This window comes from Polychytrium aggregatum (genome assembly GCF_025602895.1).
Source record: "Polychytrium aggregatum strain JEL109 chromosome Unknown BJ171scaffold_326, whole genome shotgun sequence".
NCBI classification, from domain to species: Eukaryota; Fungi; Chytridiomycota; class Chytridiomycetes; order Polychytriales; genus Polychytrium; species Polychytrium aggregatum.
Genome location: NW_026516528.1, coordinates 7,153 through 26,320, shown reverse-complemented (window position 1 = coordinate 26,320; position 19,168 = coordinate 7,153). Strand labels below are relative to the sequence as shown.

Below are 19,168 nucleotides of genomic sequence, written 5' to 3'. Positions count from 1 at the left end.
TTTCCTGCCAAAACACTCGTCCGAATCGCCCGTTGCCGATCATCGACTCGGCCATGGAGATCCAGCCAGGAATCTACTTCACCCCGCGGCCATCGGGGCCCACGACCGACCCTCAACAAGATCGCAGCTCGGCGCTCTATTCGCTGCCAGAAGCGGTCGCAGACGATCTCGCTTATCTGCACAACGAGCGTGAGCGGCTGAAGCGTTCGGTGGCCTTTCTTTTCAAGTCGAACGAGGAGATGCGGGAAGCAGACGAGACCGACCCAGATTTCTTGGAGGTTTGAGCTCTCTGTGGCCAGAGGAAGGAGGGGCGATGCGGACTGGCCTTACAATCTGCGATTGTGCAAGCCGTTGTCTGCATTCCCATGCCGATGATCGGATGGGGTGTACGATCGATGGTACGCCGGCTCACGCATCGAAACAACATCTCTGTCCCTATTGCGCCAATGCTCACCATAGGCCATCTCGGAGAATATTGCTGTCATTGACCGTCAGAGCAAGGCAATCAAAGCCATCGAGCTCAAGATCATGCAGCTATCGGGGCCCCATCGATCTGAAGACTGCCTCGGCGAGATCGTTGGGCCTGCTGTCCGTTCCTCTGCCCCCGCTCCCCCAGAGTCTGTGCCTCCAACGTCCTCGCTAGGTGCAGAAGTCAATGCAGCGCCCACTCGGATCGACTCAAGCGATGGAGTCTTTTTGTGAGACTGAATTGGCGTTGCTGGGTTGCGATGTTCACAGAGGGCAAAGACTGGAGGCACATCTTGCCCTGCTTCCAAGGGTAGATAGTCATTATGAGTATATTGCCGTGCACATCCCAAATGCTAGCTGGTGGGTGACGAAACAGGATGCCCCGTTTTCATTTGCTTGCGCTGGGCAATGCCACTTCTTCAGAGGAAAGCAAAGAGCTCGACGCTGTGGGTCTCGAAGAATCGGGCATTTGAACCGGTGAGAGGGTCGTTGCCGAAGGTCATGCACGGGCCAGTGCTTCCCCTTTGAAGGGTCTCGTCCAAATACAATCCAATTTCGCCCCTGCGTTAGGCGATCAAACAACGGATGGGGCGGATGAGCATGGGAATGTGGCACGGCGATGCCCACACACACGACCAGCCTGTTACGACCATGGCCAGCCTGTTACGACCATGGCCAGCCTGTTACGACCATGGCCAGCCTGTTACGACCACGGCCAGCCTGTCACGACCATGGCCAGCCTGTTACGATCATGGCCAGCAATCCGGGATGTGCATGTTATGGGTGGATCGCACGGCAACATCCTTACCCGCCAGCCCCGATGGATAGATCCTTGCGAGTGGCCATGATGAACATGGATGCCTGGCTCTGGACAATCTCTCGCTCGATAGCGTCCATGAACTCTATATCCCGACCGACCCAAGGATACATCTTGGCTCGTGGCTCCAGCATAAACAGAAACGACTCGCCTATGGGTGATCAGACAAGTGACAGCGGGATGAGAGTCATACAGCCAGCCACAGAAGATCTTGTCGTCGAAAGAGCTATTTCAAACGCAACCATCAACACCGCGAAGCAAAAATTGCCATCGCGGATGCATGCCAAGCTCGGCCATTGGGCCAAGGGTCGAGACATGAAGACAACCCAAGGACTCTGGCTCAAACCTACCGTTTCCAGAAAATCTTCCCTGTTGGTCGTGGGAGGTAGGCCACTCTGACGAAATGTAGGCTCCAAAGATCTCGCCGGTTGAGGTCTTGACGACAAGGAGAGTGGGCTTGATGTCACTGGCACTATGAAACAGGGTGGATATATGATAGCCATGGCGTGATGTCGTAAAGAGCAGCTCGACATCCACAACCCGCTGCGCTGGAGGAATCCACGACCACACTGCAATCCAGTGGTCTTCATCCAGAATGCTGCTCGTTTCCTTGAGGCGCGGAGTAGCCCGCTGATACTTGTACTGTATCTCATGCAAGTCGTCCGATATGCTGATTGCTGTAAGGCTCCGGTGGTGGACAAGCATTTTGGTGATGTTCGCCCGATCAAACTTGACCATCCAAGCCTCTTCGGCTACCTCGTTGGCCGAACAGAGGATGTTGTGCGGCGTCAGAAAGGCCAGCACCTGCTGAGAAGTCTGCGCTTCCATAATCTGGCCCTGGTAAATTTTGAGCAGGGCGGCGCAGAACCGAAAGAGCGGCTTGTAGCCCTCGACCAGGAAGTCATCCAAGAGCCGCCACAGGATCGGTTGAGGCAGAACATCAGCGAGCATATCCGATAGCCACGAGCTCCAAATGGGGCTCTCGTCTCTCTCTTGTAGCTCGACTAACTTGGCGTGAACCTTGGGCAGGCACTTGTAGAGCATGTTCCCAAAAGCCCGTGACATGAGTTTGACCTCCTTTCGATATGTCGGGAAAAACTCCCATCGATCCGAGACGCCTTTCCGCGCCGTCACGAGAGTCTCTCCGAGCGATTTGCGCACTATGCACACCATGGCGCCGAGGGCATCGTCGGCAGAGTTCATGTGGTGACAAAGCATGGCCGTCAGCGCCGGCACGAACGGACAGTATTCTAGATTCGGAAAGTCGTAGGCCAGGATGCAAAGGATGTGTTCCATCTGAGTGCGTCCAGCGTTGTTCAGGCTCAACTTGTACCGAAACGAGCGGCCGCCAAAGGTCGGTGCGATCGGATTGTCGGTCATGGCTCCTTCGCCGTACACCCGCATTTTTGCAATCTCAAAGTTCCGGTCATGCTCTGGATCAAGTACCCGGAGGAATATCATCAGCAGTGAGGGAAATGGACAGGACTTGCCACAGGCACGCGCCCATCCGGCTATGGGAACGAGCTTGCATCTCTGGATCTAGATATGGGTCTGGATCTGGATATGGGTCTGGATATGGATCTGGATGAAGCAGCTATGCAGAGGCAGGGGGGAGGGCTGTCAGGGGAAGAGACTGTTTCACCTGAAATGTACTTACCATCGAGCTCGCCGAGCTTCAGTAGCTTTGCATAGACATGGCCTATGGACGAGAATGTTCAGACGCTGCCGTAATCGATTCGAAGCCCTGGCTCACCAAGCTGCAGCATAGGGGCAGCTATGTACGCATGGCTCAGGCGGCTACCTCGCAGCGAGTCCGGGATTCCTCTCCGCACCATCTTCTTGAGCTTGGTGTCGCCGAGGTTGTCGCTCCGATAGAGTCGCTCGAGTTTCTGGTCGTCCCATTCAGCTTCCCAGCCCTGGCGACACGAGAAAGCACGCCAGTGAGCTTGCTGCTAAGGCCGAGCCGTATCAGTCATTGCACATGTGCTCTGGGAAACCGAGAGCCTCTTTGCTGATTGCAACGGTTGGGTCGTCAGCGGGAGAGGAGATAGCGAGCATTTACTGCAAATGGAGGATCGGCCTCGTAGGTTCTCAGGTTCACCCAGGCAGGGTTTGGCATTTCTCGTTGTTGATCAACTCTCAAACGCAAACCAACAGACTATTCAGGAAATGATCTTTGGATAGCTCAGACGTGGCAATTGCGGAATAGGGCTATCTATTCGGGTCTGTTTGGGTTTGGAGCGAGCAAAGAATCTCCGAAGCGGACAGTGGCCAGCTCCCCAAGGATAGGCATCGGCGAAGGGCCCGCTGTCGTCGGTGGGAATTGCTGGCGGGGAAGAGGCTCCGATCTCACAGTCTGACAGAGGATCAAAGCCATTGTTGGTTTTGTACATCAAAGTCCAATCAATCCTGTGGGGAAGGGGAGAGGCAAGCCGTGGCCGGCCAACGCCACTGCCATCGGCCTGGCGGCTGGATCTATGCTTCATCGTCGTCAAAGGATAGCAGCGCTTTGTTCTTGACCTGCTTGACACCCTTGAGTAGATCCTTCTTTTTTGCATCCATCTTCTTTTTCTTTTCCAGAATCTTGTTTGATTTGACCCCGAGGCTGGATGTTTTGGTCTCAGAGACCCTGCCGCCGGGCCTGGATGGATCACCGGCGGAGCCACCAGTACGCTGTGTCTCGCCCGGATCCGGCTTGTCCTCTCGCAGGGCCGCAAGAATGTCTTGACCAAGCTCACGCTCAACTTCGAGGTCCGTTATACCCTTCTCAAGCACGTACTGTGGCTTCTCATCCTCGGCGTCTGGGTATGCCGGGCCGTCATCGTCGGCGTCATCCTCCAAGGCTTGAGGGACCGGCTTGCTGTTTTTGGTTAGAATTCCGGTGGTCTCGGGTCTCAAAGACGCCTGGCCGTGCAGCTTTTTCAGAAAGTCTGGCACGTCTGCCTGGAAGGACAGGCTCTGTCTGTTTGGAGTGGTGAGGGCGAAGGCGGCGGGTTTAGCCCTTCGAGACGGCGGGCAAGCGCCAGCCCGAGATGCGACCGGGACAAGTGTCTTGCACACTGGGTGAACGATGCGCACCTGAAGTTGTAACTGGACTTGCTTTTATCGCTCATGGTTGCGGCACGGCAGTTGTCCAGGTTGCAGGCAGAATGTGGGTTGCTTGTTGGCTGGGCCCTGGCCCTGGCCGAGTCGGAGTTTCGCGCACGTGGTTTATGCCGGCGCGCAACGCCATTGGCCAGCACCGAGCAGCAAAATGAAATTCATTTGGGTGTGATTTTTTTCTGTTGTGGGGACTGTGGTGCGGGACGATACGAGATCGGCATCAGGCAACATCAAGCAACATCAAGCAGAACCAGGCAGAACCAGGCAGAGCCAGGCAGAACCAGGCAGCGTCAGAGCAAGACCGAGTGCTGCACGCCCGAGAGCCTGAACCAACAAGTAGCCCCCTCCTCGCACAGCACCGCATACCCACGGCATCCATGTCCGACGCCAAAGACAGCCGTCCCTCGTCTGGACGCAAATCCTTTGGATCGCAGCCAGAGGCGAGCCCCAAAGCCAAGGGCAGCCAACCCCCCAAACAGAAGAGGGATGTAAAGGCCCAGCCCAAGCCCAATCGACACCTTCAAGCGTCCAAGAAATACGATCGAAACCCAACGCCCCACGCCCTCCCGCTCAAGGTAGGGTTGGCCTAATTCGACGGGCTCCGTCGGCAACAGCGCTACAAAGAAAAGCAGGGTCGCCTGGAAGAGCATGAGGCATAATTCTCGATGTGAAATGCAGAGCCCTCATGCCGCGCATACGCCATGCATCTACTCACGCTGGCTGTACGGAACTGCGAAGACCGGGCTGCAGCCAAGCTTGACTGGCTGGCCGACTGTCGCACTCTGCTGCAGATGCAGCGCTGTCCTGGCATGGCTTGCTGTACTTACGGGATGTCTTTTTGGGAACTGCCAGAATATCGAAGATCGCAAGCTGAAGGGTACGCTCAAGAAGACTTTCAAGCGATTCGAAGATGCGTCAATCAAAGCTGCTCAGTCCGAGCTGCTGCTGCCAGAGGAGGCTGGGTACGTGCACTATAGCCGAAGTCCGGTGACCCGATGCAAGCTTTGCGCGATCTGCTTGGTGCCCACAGCAATCGGCGTTTCAGGGAAGGACCCAGGTGGCCAAATTTGGTGTGCACCCCCCATGACGACCAAGTCGGCGGTGAGCTTCCTGGGCCCAACAAATCGTCACCATGCTTCGTTCTGATCATTGGAGCATCGCCATTCTCCCACAGCTACCTCGAGGCCGAAGGGATGGAGCGAACCTTCAAGTTCACACAGGACGAGATCTCCAAGCACGTAGACATCAACACCTCTGCAAAGGTACACGAAGCAATATTGGCTGTCTCTGTCAAGAGACCGTGTCTGTAGGCACGCTGTCGTCATAAACGAGCCGATGACCAAATTTCTAACCAATGTCTCGACACGCAGATGTTTGATTTGCAGCTCCCCGACTTTGGCCCCTATGCTATGGACTACACTCGCAACGGCCGACACATTTTAATCGGAGGCCGAAAAGGCCATGTGGCCACCTTTGATTGGAAAACAGGACGTCTTGGCTGCGAACTTCATTTGAAAGAAACCGTTCGGGACGTCAAGTGGCTTCACAACGAGACCATGTTTGCTGTGGCTCAGAAAAAGTACACATACATCTATGACAACACCGGCCTCGAAATCCACTGTCTGCGCAAGCACATCGACGTCAACAAGCTCGATTTCTTGCCGTACCACTTTCTATTGGTGTCGGTGGGAACCCCGGGCTGGATTCTGTATCAGGATACTTCGACTGGCAAGCTCGTGGCTGAATGGCGGACTAAGCTCGGGCCTTGCAATGCCCTGGCGCAAAATCCGTACAACGGAATCATGACTCTGGGTCACTCAAATGGCACTGTGACGATGTGGTCGCCGACGATGAGCGAACCTTTGGTCAAGATGCTGTGCCATAAGGGCCCGGTTCAAGCAATTGCAGTCGATCGCGGCGGATAGTGAGTATTTGTTTGCGAGCTGCCGATCTGGACTTTTGTGGAGCTGGGTTGCTGTGTTGGCGCTGTGGTCGCTAATCCTGGGTCAGGATAAGCCGATGCCGTTGCTTGTCTTGTGGCTGTTGTGGCTGTTCGCGTATGGTATCCAGGGCGAATCCCGGCAACCTATGGCCAAGTGTGGGTGTTGATCAACTAACTTGGACGCACTCACTCGCTGCTACTGCACCCTAGCTATATGGCCACCTCTGGCCTGGATGGACAAATGAAGATCTGGGATATTCGGACATACAAGTGCCTAAACGAGTATTTTACAGCCACGCCGGCATCCACACTCAGCATCAGTCAGAAGGGCTTGCTGGCTGTGGGCTACGGACCCAACATCCAAGTCTGGAAAGACGCCTTTATCACAAAGCAAAAGGCGCCGTACATGACCCACTTGATGCCAGGCTCGGTCGTCCAGGATCTCAACTTTTGCCCATATGAAGATGTGCTCGGTATCGGACACAGCAGGGGCATCTCGAGCATCGTCATTCCAGGATCAGGCGAGCCCAACTTTGACACCTTCGAAGCAAACCCCTACCAAACAAAGAAGCAGCGACAAGAGTCGGAAGTCCACAGCCTGCTGGACAAGCTCCAGCCCGAGACCATTGCCCTGAATCCCAACTTTGTCGGCGCCGTCGATCGCGCCCCCAAAGAGGTCATTGTGGAGGAGCAACGACTTGAGTACGAGGCCAACCATCCCCAGGAGAAGTTCCAGCCCAAACTGAAAAAGCGAGGCAAGTCGTCGTCCATGAGGCGGTACTTGCGCAAACAGACCAATGTGATTGATGGAAACAAGGTAAGCTGTGCGAAAGGAGCTGCCGATGCCAGCCCAGATATTCTGGAGCAACCCACACCGCCAAGCTAAGCTTGTCCCCAGCCTCTATACCGATTGGGTTGCTTTGGGCCATGTGCATTAGATGCTGAACTTTATAATTCTTCTCAGACGAAACTACGCGAGAGACTTGAGAAGGAAAAGCAAGAGCGCGCTGCCAATATCAAGCGACAGCGCGGCGAGGCCGAACCGGAAAAGTCATATGATCCGCTTGCCCGCTTTGCCAAGAAAGCCAAGATCTAGACCATGGCCAACGGCCAGACGCCTGTCTTCCGCGTTGCTGCCGTCAGACTTTATTGCTAGATCGGTGATTGGAAGCTGCGCGAAGCGCTGGAGGAGCTAGAATACAATCCCCACAGAATGAAGCACGACGTGTCCCTCTACTCTTGCTTTTGATCGTTGCTGTTATCGACTGGGTACGCACGCTCATCATTCACAACGACGATCCACAAACGGCCGTCCAGCCGCGGAAGCTCGACGGGGGGGGGGCTATGCATCTGAGCGGCTCGTTCATGGGCGGGCAAGAGGCTGTGGACTGATCCAACCGGAGACGACTGGCCTGAATCACCAATGAGGTGGCCAGTGTCCCATACGGTTCTCAATAAACGATGCAGCGCATCATCGACGACGAAGGGCTGGCTATTGATCTCCCCGTGCAACATCACTGCGTGGCGTATCCAAGCCGTTGGCTCCTAGCCAAATTACCCGGACCAACGACAGTGTTTTGATCGTCGACGATAACAGGGAGCAATCGCACAGCTGCGACTATCTAGCCACGAGAATTTGTTGGCGAGATCAGCGACCGCTACAGAGGATCATGATCTGGATCAAACCGACGGACATGTGGCTTCCTCACGTTGGTGCTTCTTCGTTTCTAGAAGGGATACCACCAGCGCAGTCCCCCTCCCTCCCACCACCATCGCCGCAGTATCATAGTATAGTCCCAAGCGGGAGCATGGTTGTGGCTGCATCAGAGGGACTCGTTTGTGAAGCGTGTGGATGGATTTGTTTGTTTGTTTGTTTGTTTGTTTTCTCTCCCTCAGACTATATCCAGCTGCTTCACAGCATCTCCGCCGCACCGGGCTCTATGAGAACTTGACCTTTTTACGAATTTCGGTGTTCCCTTGCACTTGCAGCGGTGTGTTTTCGGTATCTGGTAAGCTACTGAGCGCCGTATCGGTGGTTGTCGGCGGAACTGCACCAGCAGGCTCAACTTCAGGAAGGCTGTTTCCGGGAGCCGGATGCGCTCGATCGGGGGATTCTAGTGCGCCGTGCCCTCGTTTTGAGGCCGAAATCGCAGCAGTGTCGCTTGGTAAGCCGTCGTTTTGTCCCGGCTCAATGGATGAGGTGTTGATTGGACTTGGCGCTTTCTTGTGAACGTTAAAGACGAGCGAGCCCTTGCGCTTCGGAGTGATTCTTCGCTTGGACGATATCAGATCCTCCTCATCCGAGTCATCGTCATCTGGATAGTCAACCAGCTTGGGCGGGGCAACTACCGATGAACCTTCCTTCACAAACTCGATTTTGCGCAGGACAGACGGTGGCTTCGGGGCGTCAGCACTCTTTGGAACGAGCGAGCCGTTGTTACCACTACTGTCGGCCGTGCTTTCGAGGGCCTGTTCTGGTATCGAGGCATTGCCCTGGGCATCCGTATTCTCCGTATCATCGTCGTCATCGGTGTTGAAGTAAGCCTCATCGTCCTCTTGTTTCTCCCAGCCATCCCGTTTGAGGGTGCTCGGCGTGGTGGCGCTGGACAGAGCAGCCAGGGTAAATACAAAAGCACATTCGGTAAGCAAGCTGGCGCCACAGGCTCTGGATTCACTTGCGGAGTACCACAGCCATCCCAAGCTGACGGAATGCCTGTGCTCGACAGGTTGGCCGTCCAAAGCGGGACTCCTTTTGCCAGATCAACACCTTACCTGTCCTCGTCTGACTTTTGCACTTCTTGTAGCTGCTCGTATTTCTGCACAAGACTGGTGAAGGTAGAGACGTAGCCGACGTCGTCAAAGTATTTTCGGTAATTCTCGACCACGTGACAGATCAGAACCTTCATATTTTCCTGAGGACAGAGATCGACTGTGAGCCGATGATGCCTCCCCCCGCCAGAGGTCGCATATTGCTCATTCGAAAATCGTCGCAGCCACAGTCCGATGCGGGAGCCACACCTTTCGAATAAATTCAAACAGATCCAGGCATGCTGAATTCAGAAGATTGTAACGAGCCTTGGTTTCCACAAACGCTGTCAGGATGAGCTTGAAGGTCTCGGACGATACCATCGAGCGATTGTAGAAATCATCTTTCATCCCCACACAGGTTCGAAAGACTTTCAGCGCCGCTGTTGGTTGAGCGACAGGTGTGGCGAGGCATATATGTTAACCGATGGCCGATTGACCAGATCGCCGAACAGTGGGACGATCAAGCGACTCGATAACTCGACGAATAATGCCGTTGCCATAGCGTGATCAATGGGCTTTCATCGGACAGCAGCCAAGGCACTCTGACGCATTGCATAAAGCTGCATCCCGGCCATGGCCCCGCATGACAGCGATACATACACAGACGGATGTAGCTTTCCTTGGCCTTCAGAAGCTTTCCGACTTTGTCGAGAAGCTTGGAGCCCAGAATGTGGTATTTGCTCCGATAGGAATGGTTTTTGACAGCAAAGCAAATCAAGTCGCAAATGTGGTGACACAACGAGGACAGATTTTCACCCAGTTCAAAAAAGACCGTTTCATCGACTAGGATGATGTTGCCCGGATTAATATCGTGAGTTAGCCAGACCGTCCGGCTGCGCGTGGTGCACGAGCTAATGCGCCACAGAGAGTGCATGTTCGTATATGTGTCTCCTCGTCGCCGCGACAAGATCCGACGAGTCTACTATCATCACTTACTGGTCACCTTCGGCAAGCTGCTTGTGTCCAGGTCGCGGACCGGGGCAGTCAGCTTGGAAATATAGCTTTCGTAGAAAATCCCCAGGAACTCCTCGGCCTCTGCGCTTGGCGTTCCGCCTGCTCCTGTCACATTACGGACAGCCATCTCAAAGCCGCCGTTGGTTTCCGATCCGGCCGTGTCCAGGAGGACTTTGATGATCTCCGAGATCTGCATACGCAGTCCAGTGTCGGTCTCGCTGACAAACCGTTCGATGATGACGTCGATCAGAGGGCGCTGCTGAGATCGGACTTGTGCCAGACAAAACGAGCGAACCAGCGATGGGTCGTGATCGAGGATATTAGAGAGAATAGCTGTGGCTGCCAGCCGAACAGAGGTGTCATCGTGCCCAAGGGTATATTCGAATATCGAAAACAATCCGTGTTGCGCCAGGGATCTGGATGATGAAGTGCCAAAGCAGTCGAGCGCAGTCGGGTTAGAGCTTTCGAAGAAAACACAAGAAGCAGTCGCGGGTGCGCAATGCTCGTTTCCTCGATGACGATACCCCCCCCCCATACAAAGCGAGGAAGTAAAGGCGTGAAGGTGGCAAGTGAATCAGCGGCAGGTGTCACGATCCTATATGGGCAACAGAAGCCAGAGCTGCAAGCCCGGGAGCCACCAAGCCGCGAGAGCAACGGCTTGCACGCAATAGTATCCAACTCTGACCTGTAAAACGCATTTCTGCTGATCGGCTGAAGGGTCTTGGCGATTCCACAGAGTTCATGCAAGAACATGATGACTTCTTTCTTCTTGTCGGGCTCGTCTTCGCTGTTGAGGATGGCAAAGATTTTGTCGAGAAACTCGTCGTTTTGCAAAAAGTGCGAGACAATATCGATGTGGTTGAAGAAAATCATCGAGTTCAAGGTCGAAAAAGTCCCATCGTCCAGGAGCCGAGCAAGGGCAACGTCCTTGAGAAAGGTCACTCTGTATGTCTGGACGATCTTGCTTTCAATCTCGGGGTTGTTGATGGGGATGACTTGCTTGAACTTGGCGTCGTTGTTGAGATAGTCGCGGTAGCTCGCTTTGGAGTTCGGAAAGTCGCGATCGTCTGATTCGAACGATGGTTAAGTTGGCATTGCGCCCACAAACGAGCTTTATGTTAGGGACCCGATCGATAGCTATATACTTACACTCGAGAATTCCGATGACGTTCATGAATGCATCGTCGCTCAAGATGGTCTCATAAATATGGCTGTCGTTCAAGAAAACTAAAATCAAAGTGGGCACCGTATAGCACCACAGAGAGCGAGACCGGCTTATTAATGGAAATGCTCGCAACTGAGTCGGTGCCCTAAGGGAGATCTGCGCTTGCAGAGGGCTCAAGCACAGACGACGATGGGCAACAACAACCCCGCAAGGAGCCAAGATGCCTGAAGGCTTACTGATGATCCGGATGATAGATGAAAGTAAATAGAGGTCTTCGGTGTTTTCGAGATCCTCACAGTCGTTTAGTAGCGGGAGGAGTTTTTGAATGAATTGCTGGATGTCATGATGGAAAGTTGCGGATGTCAGGATCCAATGGCAATAGCAGCTCAGAGCTTCCAATAGCGCAGTCCGGATTGCGGCAGCTCGGAATCCTCATACCGATTCTGACAGTGATTGAGTAAGATACTCCTTTCCGTATGGTGTGCCGTTGTGCTGCAAGAGGAAAGACTCGATGACCTTGAGATTTCCCAAGGTGGGGTCGGGGAGAGACGTGGCGGCTATGTCCGAGTACGGCAAAGCAATATCGTTTCGAGGCAGATACGTGGTTGTGCCGACAAAAGTGCGAATGGAGGTTGAGCCAGATCCGCGCGACGGGATACGAAGCATCCCGACCATGAGAGTCATAGATAAGATCATGGAAGAGAGGGAGAAGATAAGCACAAACCAGAATCAAATCGACAAACGAACGAAAGAGAGACAGAGATAGAGTGAGACAGAGACAGAGAGACAGAGAGATAGAGAGAGACAGAGAGATAGAGAGAGACAGAGAAATCGCGGCTGTTTGTTGCTGCAAATCGACTCGGCTCGCACCGGCCATGTGCGCAAAAGTGTCGATGAATGCAAGCGGCAACCCCACCTGGCAATCTCTCCTGGGTTCTCTGAATATCCTCCAGCTCTTCCCATATATCTTGGCAACCTTGTGCCTCTTGGAAGCTCAAAGCATAGTCTTCGCCGCTTGGTTCGCTCCAGACAATCAGCGTATCTAGCACAGAGGATGGCACAGGCCGGTGAGAAGCGTGTCGGCCGAGGCTCTCTGGTGCGATGCGGATGTGCACGCTCATGTTCCGCCTCGACGAGGCAGGCCAAACAAGCAACCTTGCTGTCGCTGATAGACACCGCTGTCGGGGGATATCCTTGAGAGTAGAACCACGGACGCATCTTCTTCCGATTTGACCTGAAAACACATGCCATGCAGCTCCTGTGTTGTCGGCAGCAAAGAGGCGTCTCAGAATCAGTCTCGCAAGCCGGCAGACAAATGGCGTTTTGGGTACGGATCGTCGCCGCAGACGAACCCAACAGAGCAGCGAGTCTGCTGCGCGACGGCCGACCCTGCGTAGGACTGGCAGGCATATCGGCGAGACGAGGGCTGACCTGGTCAAGGACACAGGCCACATGGCCAGTGCCCTTGTCGATCCATTGACCCTCGGTATCAAGCTGGTAGACCTTGACTCTCTTGCGGGTGGGCAGCAGCGACGCTGGCGGAGGCGACGACGTTGAGGGTGCTTCGGGCGGCGGCGAGGATGACGATGAGGGCTGTGCAGCGGCCGATGGTGCGGTGTCCATCGTTTCGCAGCACGCAGGTTGACGAGATTGGCGAGATAGAGAAGCTGGTTCGGGCGGCAGGCCAGACAACACGGCAGTCGAGGGACTGGGCGATGGGGGTGGGGAGCGGAGAGTGTGCGATGGTGGCACCCCCGGGGCTGACGGCAAGAGATTCCAAGACAAACTCCTCGAGATCTCGAGAGGAAGAGCGGCAGCGCTCCGGGCCGCCAGGAGCCTGGGGGCTCTATGTGACACACGGCCGAGCACGTTGCCCGAACAAACAGCGAGAGCGCGGAGCAAGAGGGCCAGCGAGGACGGCCGAGGTGCTCCTTGCCGCACAGCACGGCCATGTCCAGCCGAGCAGGATATGCATGTTGCCCGTCCGGGCAGCCGTTTTGCAGAGCGGGCACCCGGGTCTCTGAGATCCCTCCCAAGGACCGGCAGAGAGGCCGCAGTCTCCACCCGCCTGTTCTCGCTTTCTGGCTGCTGTGCGGCATCGGTGCGCCGCAGTTTTGGATGTGGACAGGGTGAGTTGCGCTTACAGTCAATCCAATAAATACACTATATTCAGAAAAAAACGGGACAATATAGCCGTTTCCATGAACATGTAGTATGTGATGGCATGCGTCAAGCAAAGCCACAAGAAATAAAACAGATCACTTTGGCAGCCTCCGAGTGAAGACCGCCGGTCGCTCTCCGATCTCCACAATCGACCTGCATACTGTGATCATGTTGCGCGCCGCATTGACGTCGCGATTCCACACTGTCCGGCAGCTGGGATTCTTGCAGCTCCTGACAAAGTGGGAATTCGCAACACTGGGCGCATCGAGTCCTTCCAACCGAACTGGCTCCAGGCACTTGGAGCACACCTGCGAGGTGTTGAACTCGTTCGTCGAGACTACCTTGACGCTTCCATGATGGTGATTGGGACGGCGTCGGTGGTGCTCGAATTGCTCAAAGTACCGAGCAAACCGCTGCCTCCGAGGGCTGGATGCATAGCCCTTGCCCTGTCGCCATGATGCATTGCCAAAGGCGATCACCACATCGGTCCGTATCGGGGCGTGCTTCAGGACGGCCTTGCACATCCTGTCGACGGCCACTTGGCGTCTCTTGTGGCCCGTGAAGCGATGGTGACGAGTCTTCTTGCCAAGGTGGAAGTCGAGCTGCACTCGCAGCTCCGGTCGCAGGACATGGGTGAGATGGACCTTGAAAGCCTCCGAGGACGACACCTTGGGCGAGGGGGTGGTCGACATCCAGGTCTCGATGCTGAGTCGATACTTCATGATATTGTGCCACTTGGTGTTGGACGTATGGCCACACATGTGCTGGTAGTGGCCGTTGGAGAATGAGACCACCTCGTCTTGGTGGCCCGGTGCTTGGATGACCGCCGTGAAGATGGAGCCGACTCCAGGATCGATGCCAATCCAAGTGGTGCGGTTGGGGTCTGGGTCACCGATGTGGGCCTGGATACGCTGCTCGGCAGTCGGAGGAGGCTCGATGGTCTCGGTGTGATCGGTTCGACGCACAAACTTGACGAGACCGATGGTGCATCCAATGCCATCGGTGCTGATCTCGTAGTTGAACAGCTTCTTGTTCACGTCCCGCTCTTGGAAGAGGGAACTACGCAGCTTGAAGCAACTGCGCCAGAGACGATCCTGGTTGTTGATGCCGTCATCACCTTCTTCCTTGAGCTTGTCCCTGGTGAGTCCAAGGCGCTTCTTTGGACCAAGGAGATTCCAAAGAGTGACCGTGTCAATCTTGACATACTTGGCCCTTGCAGTGCATAGAGGAACTATCGTGCACACGGCCGGAGGAGTGTCGAGAGCGAGCTGCTTGAGGCACCACTTGATCCTGGATGCCAGCTTGTTGATCTTGGCCTTGGTGGTGCCGAGCTCAGACTTGGCCGTGGTGAACCTCTTGTCGTCGGAGGGAATGCCTTGGGTAGTGAGCTCGTCCAGCTTGGCCTGGCGCTGCAGTTCGGTGACTCGGAGGGCGGGCATGTCACAGTCGATCCACTTGTGGACATTGTCGACCATCTTGTCTCGGGCGAGGATTCTCACATGGTGTGAGAGGCGATGAAGGGCCCGGAAGCGGTCCTGGTCGTTGCTGTACCGAAACTCGTCCAGGACGTGGCCAAAGTCTGGATAGAGGAACTCGAGATCGGCCTTGGGTGGAGTCTGCCCTGGTTTCTCGAAGAGCTCGAGACATGTAAGGAGTGAACAAGCGCAAGGACGAAGACCAAGTGCTTGGTATGAGCTTTATTAGCTTTTAGCCCCGAACACCAAAGAACAAGTTTTGTTCGAACTGGTGTTCAACATAGGCTCAGACATGCAGGGCTATTTATAGACCGGGAGAAGGTCGAGGGGCAAAAGTGGGCGAGAAGGGTGGAGCATCACAGAGAAGCGAGAAGGGGGTGCGAGAGTGGCTGGTGTGCAAGCGAGAGAGGCTTGGCACAGCCCGGGGACATGTGCCGAGCGGTGGGGGAGGCAGGAAACCAGTAGACGCGGGTGGCAACGGCTGTGATGATCATGCACGTTGGGAACACGTGTGGACTGCTGCGCGTGATGCACCGTGAGTCATGTTTGTTTGTCTTGGCGTGTATTCCCTGATTGGCTGGCGCCGATGACTCTTACTTCGCCTCCGACTGCGCTGTGCTTCGCCCCTCTCTCTAGCAGCTCCGCCTCCCTCGCACCCCCATCTCGTCCCTCGTTTGTCGCTCCACCCCTCTCGCCCACTTTCGCCCTTCGGTTTCCCTCTTGGCTATAAAGCCCCTCCTTTCTTGCACCCATTTTGTATCTGCAGTTCGAACAACACTTGTTGTTATCTGATAAGTCGTAATATAGCTTATCGTTGTTCGCCAAGCACCTGGTCGTCCAGTGTCGTTGCTTGTCGTGGTCCTCACATATTGTTCGAACTCCCTCTCTCTGTCTGACCACCTGCTTGGCTGAGGCTTCGTTGCTGCCCTCATCCTTCTATTCTCTGTTGTCTTCTCTGCACTCTCCCCCCCGCCCCCATATCCCACATGGACCAACTCCAGGCCCAAATCGTTGCCCTCCAGGAGGAACTGGTCCTCCTCCGGACCACACACTCTTCCGCCGCCCCGCAGCTCCCGCACATGCCGACCCCGGACAAGTTCGACGGCACCAGGTCAAAGTTCCGCCCCTTCGTCAACCAGTGCCGCCTGCTCATGATGCTCCAGGCATCCAGGTTCCCGTCCGAGCAAGTCAAGGTGGGTTACGTCTTGAGTTTGCTCACTGGTCCGGCCCTCCAGTGGGCGACTCCCTTGATCGAGTCGAACGATCAAATCCTGCACTCGTTCGACTCGTTCATGGAACGCTTTCGCCAAGCGTTTGACGATCCCGACCGCACCCACACTGCCGAGCTGCTCCTTTCCTCCATGGCACAGGGCAACCGCTCGTGCATGGATTATGCCTCAGAGTTCCTCCGCGTTGCCGCCGACCTTCCCTGGAACGACGAAGCCAAGATCTCCGCCTTCCGCCGTGGCCTGTCGAGGGAGATCAAGCAGCGCCTCTCCTTCATCGACCCTCTCCCTCTCCGCTTGGTCCCGTTCGTCGAGCGTTGCCTCAAGATCGACGCACGCATCATCGAGCTCAACAACGAGCTCCGAAACACTGGCCCTGTTTCCTTCGGCACCCAGGCCTTCAACTCCCGCACCCCGTCCTTCCAGCCGCCCGCCCAGGAGCCTCCGGTTCTCTACTCCGAGCCGATGCAGATCGACGCCGCCGTCGTCAGCCGCCTGACCCCCGAGGAGAAGAACCGCCGCTTCCAGGAGCGCCTCTGCTTCCGCTGTGGCAAGCCCGGCCACGTCGCCAAGTCCTGCCCCCTCAAGTCCGGCTCCCGTGCTCCCGCCTCTGGTTCCCGCTTCCCCGGCTCCCGTCCTCAGGCTCCCGGCTCCCGTCCCCGTTCGAAGGTTGTCCGAACCATCGTCTACGATGATGGTGAGGAGGAACACTTCGAGTCGGGAAACGACCAGGCCCAGATCTAAGTGGAGGCTTAGATCTGGAGCCGTCTCCCCTTCCTCCAGAAGCAAGCGTCGATGGTAAGGAGCATGAGGTAAGTGTCGAACGCATGGCTATGTGTGGAATGATCAATGTAGTCGGTGGTGGATCGCACTCTGTCAAACCCGCCTCTTCTAAGGGCACATCTGGCTCCCAGATGTCTTTGACAGAGCTCCCGATCTCCACACCACCTGCGAACTTGGTCATCTGCTCGAACCATGCTGCCGACACTGATCTCTGCTCCGAGCCTTCTTCGTGCGTCTCGTCGATTTCTTCGTCTTCTCCCGTTTTCTCCGCTTCTCTTGTTCTCCCTTCTGGTCGCTCCCTCTCTTGCCAACTTCTCGTCGATTCTGGTGCCTCCGGCAACTTCATCGACGAGAGCTTTGTTGACCGCTTCTCGGTCCCCCTCGTTTCCAAATCCACTCCCCTCCCTGTCCAAGGTGTCGATGGCCAGCCACTTTCTTCCGGCCCCATCACTTTTGAGACGGAACCCCTCAAGATTGTTCTTGGGGACTACACTCAACACCTTTCCTTTGATGTCATTAAGTCTCCCCACCAACCTGTTATCCTTGGCTATCCCTGGCTGCAGTCCATCGAACCCAGGTTCCACTGGGCTCGTGGACTCCTTTGCCTTCCCCGTCCTGCAAACCACATCCTCAAGGTTGTGGATGCCTCTTCCCTCCCTTCCGTTTCTTCCGTTTCTCCTTCTCCCCTTCCTCTTGTTGGCGACACACCCAATGTTTTCCCTCGTGCCTCTACCGACACCACTGTGGTGCTCGCTTCTTCGCCTCGCACCGTTTGTACTCGCGAAGATGATCAGAATAAAGTGATCGCTCAACGTTATTCTGATTGTGTTCCGAGTGAGGTGCCCTGTTCCTGTGCTGCTCGTCCTGGTCCCTCCGGTCTCGTCTCCGTCCGTCCTGGTCTCCCCGGTCCCGTTGCTCCCAGCCCCGCTCCTGTCCGTGTCCAAGCGATCAGGTACAAGTCGTTGGAGCAGTCCGTCCTCGACACACAGTCTAGCCCCGACCCCCTGACTGTGTTCCAAGTCCTCGTCCTTCCTGCCACCGATCCGGATCCGACGCCCCTCTCGACGTCGATCCCCGAGGAGTACAAGTCGTTTGGCTCAGTCTTCTCGAAGCAGGAAGCCGATTCGTTGCCCCCGCACCGGACGTACGACTGCCCGATCGACCTGGAGCCCGGCAAGACCCCCAAGTTCGGACCGCTCTACTCCCTGTCAGAGCCCGAACTCAAGGCCCTTCGTGAATACCTCGACGACAACCTCGTCAAAGGGTTCATCCGTCCTTCGTCCTCTCCCGCCGGTTCTCCGATCCTTTTCGTCAAGAAGAAGGACGGCTCTCTGCGTCTCTGCGTGGACTATCGCGCATTGAACACGATCACGGTCAAGAATCGTTACCCCTTACCGTTGATCAATGAGATGCTGGACCGAGTCCGGGACGCGAAGGTGTTCACGAAGCTGGACCTCCGCGGGGCCTTGTGAGGACCACGACAAGCAACGACACTGGACGACCAGGTGCTTGGCGAACAACGATAAGCTATATTACGACTTATCAGATAACAACAAGTGTTGTTCGAACTGCAGATACAAAATGGGTGCAAGAAAGGAGGGGCTTTATAGCCAAGAGGGAAACCGAAGGGCGAAAGTGGGCGAGAGGGGTGGAGCGACAAACGAGGGACGAGATGGGGGTGCGAGGGAGGCGGAGCTGCTAGAGAGAGGGGCGAAGCACAGCGCAGTCGGAGGCGAAGTAAGAGTCATCGGCGCCAGCCAATCAGGGAATACACGCCAAGACAAACAAACATGACTCACGGTGCATCACGCGCAGCAGTCCACACGTGTTCCCAACGTGCATGATCATCACATCATCCCCTCCCCAAACTACGGCCACTCCTGCGAACAATAAGTCCAGGCTTGTCGGGGTACCGGCGGTGGAAGTCGGCTATCTTGTCGGGAGCGTTAACGTAGTTGGCGGGCTCCCAGCTGCGATGATCAGTCGAGTAGCCCTTCCAATCAACGAAATAGCTCAACTTACCGCGGACCAGCTTGGAGTCGAGGATCTCCTGGACTTCATACTCCAAGTGGTCGTCGACGCGGACTGGCGGAGGAGGGTCTTGGATGCGGCCGGGGAGGGTGTTCGACTTGTGGGGCTCAAGGAGGGAGACATGGAACACCGGATGGATCTTGAGATCCTTGGGAAGGTCGAGGCGGAAGGCGAGGGAACCGATGGCTTCGACGATCTTGTAGGGTCCGATGCGCTGGTAGTCCAACTTCTTGC

General features: G+C 55.7%; 4 protein-coding genes across 4 annotated transcripts; 1 reads left to right on the top strand and 3 right to left on the bottom strand.

Annotated features, from left to right (window-relative positions):
* Positions 1–765: 765 nt before the first annotated feature.
* BJ171DRAFT_185981 (TLD-domain-containing protein) lies at positions 766–3,752 on the bottom strand. Its single transcript, XM_053106125.1, has 6 exons — positions 3,348–3,752; positions 3,087–3,201; positions 2,943–2,984; positions 1,636–2,718; positions 1,277–1,436; positions 766–1,029 (listed from the first exon to the last, which is right to left on the bottom strand). The coding sequence occupies exons 1-6, from the start codon at positions 3,402–3,404 to the stop codon at positions 888–890; spliced, it is 1,599 nt and encodes a 532-aa protein (XP_052961391.1). The 5' UTR covers positions 3,405–3,752; the 3' UTR covers positions 766–887.
* BJ171DRAFT_554009 (uncharacterized protein) lies at positions 3,327–4,424 on the bottom strand. The gene is made up of 2 exons (XM_053113070.1): positions 4,364–4,424; positions 3,327–4,247 (listed from the first exon to the last, which is right to left on the bottom strand). The coding sequence occupies exons 1-2, from the start codon at positions 4,396–4,398 to the stop codon at positions 3,761–3,763; spliced, it is 522 nt and encodes a 173-aa protein (XP_052961390.1). The 5' UTR covers positions 4,399–4,424; the 3' UTR covers positions 3,327–3,760.
* Positions 4,425–4,588: 164 nt separating this feature from the next.
* On the top strand, positions 4,589–7,494 carry BJ171DRAFT_185960 (WD40-repeat-containing domain protein). The gene is made up of 6 exons (XM_053106123.1): positions 4,589–4,962; positions 5,240–5,349; positions 5,562–5,649; positions 5,758–6,311; positions 6,540–7,146; positions 7,294–7,494. Exons 1-6 carry the CDS (start codon positions 4,765–4,767, stop codon positions 7,423–7,425), a joined length of 1,689 nt encoding a protein of 562 aa, XP_052961389.1. The 5' UTR covers positions 4,589–4,764; the 3' UTR covers positions 7,426–7,494.
* Positions 7,495–8,066: 572 nt separating this feature from the next.
* Positions 8,067–13,059, bottom strand: BJ171DRAFT_554006 (component of IIS longevity pathway SMK-1-domain-containing protein). Its single transcript, XM_053113069.1, has 12 exons — positions 12,688–13,059; positions 12,412–12,514; positions 12,173–12,298; positions 11,695–11,813; positions 11,493–11,589; positions 11,241–11,318; positions 10,777–11,158; positions 10,074–10,507; positions 9,738–9,920; positions 9,348–9,517; positions 9,102–9,241; positions 8,067–8,931 (listed from the first exon to the last, which is right to left on the bottom strand). The coding sequence occupies exons 1-12, from the start codon at positions 12,877–12,879 to the stop codon at positions 8,268–8,270; spliced, it is 2,688 nt and encodes an 895-aa protein (XP_052961388.1). The 5' UTR covers positions 12,880–13,059; the 3' UTR covers positions 8,067–8,267.
* Between the last annotated feature and the right edge of the window lie 6,109 nt (positions 13,060–19,168).